Genomic DNA, 11,814 nt, shown 5'->3' on the forward strand with positions numbered 1-11,814 from the left:
CACTAAATAATCAGTTACTCTGGGAAATGTCTCTAAAGGTCATCTCTGATTAAAGATGGATAGGGAGTTATGAAAGCTGTTCACTTTGATACTCTAAGCTCAGGTAAAGGTCACGCTTCCTGCAGTTTCAGTGCAACACGCAGAGCAAAATGTGATGTGGTGAGACCAGAATGAGTCCATACTGGCTGTCCTCTGGCAGCACTTTAGTCATTTTTTAACTATGGGATGATTGGTCATAGTTACCTGCTGCCCCTATCCATTTATATTCCTGCTATCTTTTCTATGAGATCAGTTCACAGACAACTGTCAGGAAATGTGATGTTGTTGTCTCTTCCACGGTTTCATGTAAGCTTTTTAGTACCAGTTTACCTTGGAAAAAACAGTTAATTTAACCAGTTATTACATATTTTATCTTAATACCCTCACTAAATGTTAGAGGCAGGTATTGTAGTTTTGATTTCACTGTCAAAGATTTGGATGTTACATGAGAAGTCCACAATGACAGGCTGACCCACCTCACGGCATACAACCCTGAGAATGTCCAACAAAAAGCAGACTCCTGGTCACGCTCCTGACCTGCAAACTCTTCAAACTGAAAACTGCCTTTTGGTATCGGGCTCATAGCGGCAGACCCAGCTCTGATCAGCACTGATGATCCTCACCGTGAAAGGTTCAGTTTGACAGAGAAGTTTCTGCCTGCTGTCAGTTTGACGTCTGCAGTGAAAGATTTCCAGGAAGCAACTTTTAAAGGGGAATCGGACAAATTCAGATTAAATGTTTTGTTTTGTTTTTTTATTTCTTTTGACTGACTCTACTAGTTACTCTGCAGAATCCAATATTTATTATCTAATCATTTATATTTTAATTAAATATATTGTTTTTATAATGTCTGTAAATGTCTGATTTTTATCTTCAGTAAACAATGCTAAAACTTGGCATGGAAGAGTACTTGGAATTAAAAATGTATAATAATAATAATGTTTTTTTCCTAACAATCATTTTAAATAAGCATTTTAATTAATAAACTCACTTTTTGTCAATAAAAGTAAATCTGCTTGGTGGCTATAACTGGTCTAGTTCTTACGTAATTTGGGATACATCAGCTTTTTCTGGTAAGAATGGCTCCTTGAATGGCTCCTTTGTTCTTCACATGTCCATCTTCCTCTGTTTTTTTTAAAAACTCTTTGGGAATCATCTGGTTGGAGGGAAAACACTATTTTGTGCCTGTTGTCTCTGGCTTTTTTTCACATATTCAACAAAACAAATGGGAACAAATTTTGTGCTTTTGCAGCAGGTTACCAGTAGCAAAGTGCCTAAAGATACAATTTAAAATCAGTTCTTTGCTGCGTTGTCTTTTATGTGTTGACACATCACTGATTCATCCTTTGAGTTTGGTGCCTTTTTATGTTTGAATGATTCGTAGGTCAGTGTCAAGTGACTTAACAAACAAAACAAAAAATTCCTGTGAGACTGTTTTGGTAAAACGACTGGACTGAAAATGAGCGAAAAGAGAGCGTTGTCAAAATAAAAACTTTGAAACACCTTCAAAAAGCCTGGAGAGATATTGCTGGAGACTACTCTAAAAAAAAAATCTGGCTCCTTGGAAGCAAAATATAAAGATACATTGAAACATTTCTGAATGCTGTATACCTTTTGTCTCCCACCAGGAGCAGTATGTTTTCATCCACGATGCTTTAATGGAGGCTATCCTGAGCAGAGAGACGGAGGTGCCCGCTTGGCAGCTTCACAGCTATGTCAACAGCGTCCTTACACCCAACTCAACAGGCCGCACACGGCTGGAGAAGCAGTTCAGGGTTAGTAAGCGCGCAAGTCTAACTAGTCGCGTTAGACGAGCTGTCTGCATCAGCAGTGGCTCCATCAGCTGCATTTGAGGTGGTCTTTGACTCTGAAGCTTGTTAGCAACACGCAGGCGGCTTTCCACTCGCAGACAGAAATAAATTGAGAGCGTCTCTGATGTTGATGCTAATAAAGTCATGTCTGTCACCCCTGCCGCCTTATGCAAAGCTTGATGAATGTTTCATTAAGCTCCTGCTCTTTCAACATCAGGAGAGACAAACTAATTGCTCCCACATAATGTCACTTCCTCCTGAGATTCACATGCTTGTTATTAATGTGAAAGACTTGCTGTTAATTTTGGGGTTTAAACAGTATTATATCTTAGTTTTTATGTGTTTGATTTTAATTTACAGCGACTCTCCGGACTAAAATCTAATTTTGCCTTCTCTCTCGCCAGCTGCTGACTCAGTGCAACACACGCTTTGTGGAGTGCTTCAGCGCCCACAAAGACTGCAACAAGGAAAAGAACCGCAATTCCTCAGTGGTTCCCTGTGAGTATTTACAACAGCATACTTGACATGAAGCCGAGGCTTCGGCGAACCAAGGTCATGTCGAACAAGCTCTCGGCAAGAACGTGTTTAAATAATCTTCCACGAATCGTATCAATCTTGTGTTGGTTAATTTTGTAAATGAAAGGAAATGAAAATTGGACTCAGATTTGCTTATGGCAGATTTTGCAGCCTCTCTTTATTCATATTTCCAACATTAAAATCTGTTGCCGTAGTCCTATAAGTTAATCTTTCCATGCCTTGGTGAAACCCTGATGATGGAAAAGGAGGTCCTTGTTGCTATAGCAACAGTCGGGACTGGTAATAAATGTGTGCATTATCAGTCAGTGCAATATTACAGAGGCCGGGGTTCTGATTCAAAATGTGTTTTTCTATCTCTGCCTCTCAACAGCGGAGCGAGCAAGGGTTGGACTCGCCACTCTGCCTGGCATGAAAGGAACAGATTACATTAATGCATCCTACATAATGGTACAGTGTGATAGCTCCTGAGAGATTTTTTTTGTTTGTTTACTCTTTGTCATTGTGGTTTGTTTTTTTTTTTTTGTGTGTTTTGGGGGGTCTTTTTTTGAAGAATTTTATTGACTGATGTTTCCTGTCTTGCAATTGTTTGACAGGGACAGTGCTGAGTGTCTGAGAAAATAGCTATAAATGAACCAGAGTTGGAGCTATAGACTAGTTTGTAGCTGTGTCCCTGGCTAGTTCTGAAAGAGCGATCTATATTTAAATGACAATGATGGTGATTGTGATGTGGAGGTTACAAGTAGGTCCATAATTTGTTGAGCAGAGACATGAATTTTATAGTTCTACCTCACAAAACCACCACATTGTCTTTACTATGTGATCAGTTCTGCAGCATTTGGCTGAATCTGAGCAGAGTATAGCCCTGAACATGTCACATTTCATCCTGCTGCTTCTATCAGCAGTCACATCATCAATAAGAACTAGGGACTGAGTTCCATTTCCAGCCATACATGCCCATGCCATTAACATTGCCTCCACCCTGTTTGACAGATGACGTGTCATGCTTGTTTCTCTCCTTCTCCGTATTCCTCTCTCGCCATCATGCTGGTACATTAGTCTCGGTTCATCGGTCTGAAGTCTTTGTTTCTGAGTTCTTTTAAATGTTTCCCGACAAAGTCTGATCTGCTCTTCTTGTTCCTGAGCGTAACCAGTGGTTTGCACCATGTCGTAAACCCTCTGTATTTACATTCATGAAAGCATCTCCTGATTGTTTATTTCAAATTACAAGGAAAAACTGCAAAACTAACCACATTGAATCGGCTTCAGATGTTATGTCTTCTTCATTTGTCGTACAAAGCTTCACCTGGACATGAAATGTGGTCGTCAGTCAATTCTTTACTAAATTTTGGATCTCTTGTATTAACATGGCTGGAATTCTTAAACATTTAATTCGAAATTTAATTTCAGCTGAACTCAAATCTGCATTTCATTCACATTTCAGTTGTTTGATTTAAAATCACCTGTGGTGGTGTACAGAGGCAAAATTACTTTTTCCACAAATTATGGACCTAACTACTAGGGGTGCAACGATACTCGTATCGATATTGAACCGTTCGATACAGTGCTTTCGGTTCAGTACGCATATGTATTGAACAATACAAAATTTGTAATTTATTTTATCAACTTTCCTTCTGATGATGCTGTCTGTGTTGAGCGCTCAGTGAATCTGCGTTCGACTACTCCGCCTAGGAGCGCAGATCCACTGAGCGTTCAACACAGACAGCATCGTCAGAAGGAAGAGCGCAGGGCAAGCTAGCGAGACAGAAGTTAAGCTCTCCTTGCAACATGGCAAATTGAACCTCCCCCACCCTCATTCAGATCTGGCGTTTGGAATTATTTTGGTTTTCATGTGACGTATGACCCTGAAGGTAAGCGCGTCATGGACTAAAGTAAAACAGTATGTTGGATGTGCCACCCAATGCTCAATTACATGGGTGGGAACTAGTGTGTTAGCACAGTTAGCTCGTTAACGTGTTGGCCGTCTAGCCCCACGCAGGGGTAGCTCGTTAACGGAGATTTGCCGTGTTGTGGCGTTAACGTCATTTCAACGAGATAAACGCTGACAGCACTAGTGGGAACACAATGAACATGACTGCACATTTACGCTGACATCATCCTAGTGCAAAGACAAGTGGAAGCAGACAAAAACAACGAGCATGCATGCTACAAACTTTACCCGAGTCATTTAGACAGCCGTTAGCACATGATTCTCCTTATGGGGACCTGATATGTTTAATATTGTGGCGAGCTCAGACAAGGAGGAGACGGAGGTATCGTTTGGTCTTGCTTCCCGTGAGCTAGCCAGGGAGCACAGCCGTTTATTGACATCTGCAGAAGAACACTGCCGCTAGCTAACTGCTCAGCCCGGCAACCGCACAGCAACAGCAACACACAGAGCGCCCTCTGACCCCGGAAGGACACACCGTCGCAGCGAGAGGGCGTCACCCGTCACTATGGCAACATAAACAAAACATAACTGTACAAACAGAACCCCGAACAGCCCTGACCCGCTACATAGCCCCCACCTAAGGGGTCAGTCGTCCCCGACGACCCCATTACCCCACACAAAGTCCTGCAAATGTCCAGGTGCCTTCTTTTGGCGCACCGGCCGGTCACGACCGGCGGGGGAAAAGTCACTGGGGTCAGAACATGGGGTGCCACCATCATCCCACTTCTGACACCAATGTGGCGAGCTCAGACAACGAGGAGACGGAGGTGTCGTTTGGTCTTGCTTCCCGTGAGCTAGCCAGGGAGCACAGCAGTTTATTGACATCTGCAGAAGAACACTGCCGCTAGCTAACTGCTCAGCGCGACAACCGCACAGCAACAACAACAACACACAGGGCGCCCTCTGACCCCGAAGGACACACCGTCGCAGCGAGAGGGGCGTCACCCGTCACTATGGCAACATAAACAAAACATAACTGTACAAACAGAACCCCGAACAGCCCTGACCCGCTACAATATGCTGCTGAGAATATAGGCCAGAAGAAGCGTATAGTATTAGCTTTTCTTTGGAAAGAGCATTTCTCTGTAATAACTCTCTTTTCCAAAGATGAGTGATGTCCCCGCAATCAGATTACAGGGCTTGCAAAAATCGCTAAGCCCCCGACGCCCGGGGCTTGCGATTTTTTTTTCCAGTCGTCGCTACCCAGAAATCTATCTCTGCCCCGCCCGTCGGGCTAGTGTAGGAAGGAAAAATATATGTCAATGGCTGTTGCATGCTTTCGGAAATTACTGGGTAATTATGTCATTGGGCATCGGTGAGCCACTGTCAATAGGTGACATATGAAATTCGCGTTTGAATTTGCGCTGTTTTTGCTTTCACTTTGCAATCGCGCGAACTGTGTAGAGAGAGGCGAAACAGTACTGATTGGTAAACCAACAACAGAGGTTGATCACGCAGAGAATCGCTGACCATTATGTGAGTGCGTGTGTAAAAGCAGCAGGATATATATTTTAGTTCTGCTGAGCCAAATAAGAGAGGTCAGGGTGAAGAAGTGACAGCCAAAGAAAAGCTTACCACAAAACGGAAAAGTTATGACAAATCAGACTATAAGGCAAAAAGAAAGTGCAGCTTTATGGTTTCATGGACAAAAGAATTTCTGTGGCTGCAATATGACGAGCTATATAACCAGGGCTGCACATAAGTGGTCCGCAGGTGCGCATTCGCTGTCAAAAAAAGACAAAAACCGTGCACAAGATATGAAGTTGCAACGCGTGTTTGCATACATAAGATTTTCTGGAGGAGGACAGACATTTGTTTAAAACTCTTAAAGATGTCGAAGAAGCTCCTTTAAGCAATTACTTTGGTGTTCCTCTACCTCCAAAGAAATGTCAGAAAGAGTCCGAACCACAAAAGAAGCGCGTATTCTCGGAAAAGTGGTTGCAGGAGGTGAGCTGGCTTCAAACAAATGATGAACGCACAGAGATGTGTTGCGGAATGTGCCGTGAAAATCCCACTCTAGCGGACAAAAACAGTGCTTTTTATATGGACGCAAACGCGCGTTGCAACTTCTTATCTGGTGCGCGTCTTTTATTTTGACAGCGAATGCGCACATGCGGACCACTTATGTGCACCCGTGTAAATAACATAATGTTCTGCCGGGTGTGTTGTTGGTTTTCTCTCGATTTCTGAGTCGACAAGCGCCTTTGTTACTGGGACCAGTCATTTTAAGAAAGGCCCCCATTAGAACCCATGAGAAATGCAAGAAATGCATTATTGCTCAGTCTGCAATATCTTTCCCAGAACAAACACCAATTGCAAATAACATACTAAAAATAAACCTGAAAAATCTGTTTAGAACAGCGTACTATGTTGCAAAGAGTGAACTACCACTGGCAAAATTTAGCAGTCTTTGCAAACTTCAAAAAGCAAATGGCCTAGATCTTGGTTCCACTTGCCTCTTACCCGTGACTTCAGCGGAAATTTCAAATTCAGGATCTGACACAGACTGATTCATGTCCTACACAGTTCTTACAAGTTCATAGAAATTTCTGTTCAATTAGAACCAAGTATTTGAGTTGATGATTGTAATTTTTATACAATGTTGTAATTTGTGTTTCAACAATTTTTTGATTAATGTTTTGTTTCCTTTACAATATTATACTTTAATGTATAATATTGTAAAGGAAACAAAACAGGAAACAAAACATCAATCAAAAAATTGCTCTCTTTTTTTTATTCGGGCTACTTACATTTATTTTGGGCTACCAAAAACTGAAGAGTCCCTGCCCGAAGGGCTACCAGGGATTTTGAAATTTTGAGAGCCCTGAGATATATTTATTTTTTTAATTACTTTTGTTTCAGCAACATTAAATTTAAAAACTGTACTTTTGAGTTAAAATATATATTTATAATTTTAATAAATGAACATTTTTTTTGTATCGAAAAAATATCGAACCGTGACACCAAAGTATCGAACCGAACCGTGAATTTTGTGTATCGTTGCACCCCTACTAACTACGTTTAAGGGGGGTTTTTTTTGGTGTGGGAAATATTTTATATGCATGAGTGCTGTGGCCTTGAGAAAAACTAAAAGCTCACTGTGTCATTTCAGGGCTACTACAGGAGCAATGAGTTCATCATTACCCAGCATCCTTTGCCTCATACCACCACAGACTTCTGGAGAATGATTTGGGACCATAACGCTCAAATTATTGTCATGTTGCCCGACAACCACGGCCTGGTAAGTAATGGAGGAAGATTATACATTTTTCTCTGAAGTTTCTTATTTGTCTGTCCCGCAGTTTCTGATGGACGTGCGCCGTTTGTACGTGAACATTTAGAATGAAAATGAATCATTAGTGAAAAAGTAAATACCAGGTTTCTTTCATGGTTTCCCTGCAGGCTGAGGATGAATTTGTTTACTGGCCGAGTCGCGAAGAGGCCATGAACTGCATCGCCTTCACTGTCACACTCATCAGTAAGGACAGACTGTGCCTCTCCAACGAGGAGCAGATCATCATCCATGACTTCATTCTAGAGGCCACACAGGTAGCTGCTCCTCTGCCTCATTACATCAGTGTTGGGTTATTATTACATGACGCATCACGTCAGGAGTTCATCGTCTTTATTACATTTTATTTCAGTGGGGAAATGCTGTAATGTGTAGAATCCTAATTAAACATGTCATGGGTGTGCACTCTTCTTCTCCAACAGGACGATTACGTTCTGGAGGTGAGGCATTTCCAGTGCCCTAAATGGCCAAACCCTGATGCCCCTCTCAGCAGCACCTTCGAGCTCATTAGTGTCATCAAGGAGGAAGCCATGACTCGAGATGGCCCCACTATTGTGCATGATGAGTATGTTTATATTTACCTTTATGGCTTTTGTGATGAGAAAAGACTAAATAATCTTTGGGTTAAGGTTCAAGTTAAGTTAATCTAAATGTGAAGAGTTCAGAAGGGAAGGTCTCCTCAGATGTTAAATTATATTTTGGTAGGTGTGGTGACATTGTAGGGTCTTCACGAGTGGGATACAGATGGAGTGCTTTCCATGGCTTGGGCTTTGAAAAGTCCTTAAGTGTGTGCACTTGGAGGATAAACCAAAACGCCAGAAGTGTTTTTAGTAACCAGGCAACCAAAACGTTTTCCATGTTCCCAGCTGATGTCTTTCCTCCAGACGTCTGTACAAATCCTTAGCTGCTGTTGGTAACAGCAGCGCCTATCAGAATAGTTCTCATTGCACAATGTCCTCACAATGAAAAATAAATCTGTTTGCTCCCTGTAGTTGTCAAAGAACAAAAAAACAGCCCCAGTGTTCCCCCACTCATTTCTATACTAGGTGTGAACATGATGGGATGCTTATGACTGACAAAGGAAGCTGTATGCAGCCAGGTTTCTGCTTTCTTTGATTCAGTGCAGTGATGATTTTTTTTCTTTATAAATTAACTTGTTGTGAGTCTTGCAGAAAGACACCCAGTAGTATTAGAGGTCAGTGGGAAACATATCTTACTGCCCAATTAATTTAATTTGCTTACAACTTTGCCCTTAAATTGGCACTGTACCTTTTATTTTATATTAATTAATTTGACGTTTTTCTCACTTTTACTTATTCAGTTATTTACAGTGGTGGCAAATGTAGTTGTGACCTCCATCAGTGCTTTCTATATGCAACTGCATGCATGACTCTTAACTGGTAATGTTAAACCATTCAATCAAACATTATGCAGTTCAACTGGATTCTAGTGCAGAGGCTGCCGAGGCATTGTGATTCAAGTGTACTCGCTGACAGCCCTTTCTCTCAGTGTCCGATAACCTTGAGTGATACTGTGTTGTGACATGTCAGTCTTTAGAGCACACAATGAAGATCACAATGATCTAACCTCAGTTTAAGAGTGATATAAGCACAAGGAACTATTCAATGTGAAAGGGACATGGCAAAGTGAAACAGTTAACTTTGGGGGAGGGAGGAAGAACCTTTCCGATGTCTTTGAACCAGAAATGCTTATGATCCAAGAGGACACTGGTACGCATGTGCAGGGCAAAAATAACAATTTATGACACTTAATAATTTTGCCATGCCTAATTAACCCTTTGGTATGAGTTTGTGGTCACAAGCGCTACAATCAAGTCTTGCTTAATAGAACATGATGTTCATTTTGTCCCAATTAGAGTTGAATAAATAAGAAAGCAAAGTTTACTTTTAGGCCTGGCAACATTTTACTTGATAAGTTGCTGCAGAATGAACGTGTAGTGTTTGTGGTTTAAAAAAAACAAACAAAACCAAAACAGTAGTCCAGAAACCAGCAGTGACTATGCATAACGTCAGCAGCTTATTTGTAGTAGCTGTATTCAAGCTATAAAGCGACATACAAGAAATTAGCCCTATATATGCAGTCATTAAGGCGATAACACAAAAATAGGAAAACAGCCAGCAGAGCTGATTCTGGGTATCTCCTCTCAGGTATGGAGCGGTGTCAGCAGGAATGCTCTGTGCCCTCACCACGCTGTCCCAGCAGCTGGAGAACGAGGGTGTTGTCGACATCTATCAGGTGGCTAAGATGATCAATCTCATGCGGCCAGGAGTCTTCACTGACATAGTAAGTTCACACTGTGGTAAAACATCGAGTGCCTAAAATTTTGTGTTACAATTGTCAAATATTTTTTATCATTTTTTTCCCTTTAACAAGCATGTCAAACACCTTTGAAGTTGAAGTGGATTATCTCCTTGCACAGTGCTTTACTGTGTAGTCTACTGTCACCATTTTCCATAAAACCCAACTAAAAACGAGTATCTGCTCCGAATGGGCCTCTGAATTAATGCTAAATGTTGCTCTGTATCTGCCGGAAGTATAAATAGATTTGGATTGGGTTGCTAACACCTTTTGCATATCAACTTCATTAGCTTGCGATTGACATTGTTGCGTTTACAGCTTGTTCTGCTGCCCCCAAGTGGCCAGAAAGTCAATTAATACTGCCTTAAGCTGCATTTACTGCTGCATTGATTATTTTCTTGTCAACAGCAGGCAGAAAAACAGGCTGGCAGATACACAAATTGCCAGGTGTCTTCACATCAAGCACACTTTTCATTCAGCAGAGATGGAGCTCCATTAGTATTCTTGGCTTTGTCCAGTTTTCCTTAAGCTCTGTTTTCTTCACCAATTCCTGACAAAATGTCTTCGGCTTTAGCTGTTAAATGCCTCATGGTGTTCACCATCTAGTATTATTTTTTTAAAGCTTTCTATGGTATGTGGTGAGAATACATAAATGGATCATTTGGGCAAAAAGGCTGGCGAACTGGATGTTTCTACTTTTTAGGTGACTCACTGCAAAAGTCACTTTCATTCAACTGTTTGTAACAGAAACGTCCTTTGATGGTGGTACGTAGACATGCTTGTGATTATATTAAAAAAAATAAGTGATCTTTAGAGTGAACTTGGTGCCTATTTTTGTGTTTGTGTGCACAGGAGCAGTACCAGTACCTTTACAAAGCCATGCTCAGCCTGGTCAGTAACCGAGAGTGTGGCCTGAGCCCCATGCACATGGACACTAATGGGGCGGTGGTGATCGCAGACGAGTCGGACCCCGCAGAGAGCATGGAGTCGCTCGTCTGAGGACATTCTTACAGGCACTTAATTTGTAAAAATCCGAGAACATTTCTGAGGCCTTTTTGCCAGACTATTGATTAAAATGAATAACCTTATTACTTTTTATACTGATAAAAGTTTTTTGATATTTATGTTTTTGTCCTTTATTTCTTGTCTTAAATGTTATCCTGCTGAGCGTTTGCACCTGTTTTAAGTTGACACGAGGAATAAGCAGCTCTGTCCAGTTTGCACTATACTATCAGTGTTACTGCCTAAAATCCAGTGAGCAAAAGTATGACATCATTAAATCCTGGCATCGCGAGGAAACTCGGATCTTGGACCGCGCTGAGACAAACGCGAGGCACGAAGGCCGGGATGCGCTGAAGCGATCCGCTTCCTGATTGTCTCGGAACAAAACTTCACTTCATTTTACAAGCATGAATTATGTCACTTTATCACTTCAGTCAGACTAACTGTTTTGAGGCTCCGCTCCACAGGGGTGAAGCTTTTTATCTCGTGAGAGACTCACACCTGCCTATATATTATTTCCCCAGTATCTCACTGCTGTCTTGTAAAATGTACCTATGGCTTATTTTGTTAAAGTGTGTTACAACATCTAATGTGAACATTTATTGCTTTTTACAGGGATTTATATTGTTATATTGTTAAATTGTTTTGTAATATATATAAATATATCTATAAATATTATATCCCTAATAGCCAGCCAATGATTGTTTTTGTTTTGTTTTTCTTATTTGTCCACCTGCCTTGGTGTAAACTTACTTTTTTTTTTTTTTTTTTTTAAATAAATGGAGATCTGTAGCTTGTCATGTATTGCCTACAAATCTCCAGCTGTGTTTTTCTTTTTTTTTTTCTTTCTTTTTTTTTTTTTTTTT

The 11,814-nt window shown here is 41.1% G+C and overlaps 1 protein-coding gene across 4 annotated transcripts in view; it reads left to right on the forward strand.

Annotated features, from left to right (window-relative positions):
* The window catches only part of ca16b (carbonic anhydrase XVI b), a 112,337-nt gene extending 101,267 nt beyond the window's left edge, over positions 1–11,070 (forward strand). For all 4 annotated transcript variants that reach the window (XM_040002356.1, XM_040002346.1, XM_040002336.1 and 1 more), the window contains 8 exons: positions 1,668–1,814; positions 2,255–2,348; positions 2,758–2,834; positions 7,448–7,576; positions 7,738–7,884; positions 8,050–8,192; positions 9,796–9,931; positions 10,799–11,070. In XM_040002356.1, coding sequence (XP_039858290.1) covers positions 1,668–1,814; positions 2,255–2,348; positions 2,758–2,834; positions 7,448–7,576; positions 7,738–7,884; positions 8,050–8,192; positions 9,796–9,931; positions 10,799–10,945 — 1,020 coding nt within the window. In that variant the 3' untranslated portion in view covers positions 10,946–11,070. The remainder of the gene's footprint in view (positions 1–1,667; positions 1,815–2,254; positions 2,349–2,757; positions 2,835–7,447; positions 7,577–7,737; positions 7,885–8,049; positions 8,193–9,795; positions 9,932–10,798) is intronic.
* Positions 11,071–11,814: the final 744 nt, after the last annotated feature.

Source organism: Simochromis diagramma, unplaced genomic scaffold, assembly GCF_900408965.1.
Source record: "Simochromis diagramma unplaced genomic scaffold, fSimDia1.1 OVJJ01000320.1, whole genome shotgun sequence".
Classification (NCBI taxonomy): domain Eukaryota; kingdom Metazoa; phylum Chordata; class Actinopteri; order Cichliformes; family Cichlidae; genus Simochromis; species Simochromis diagramma.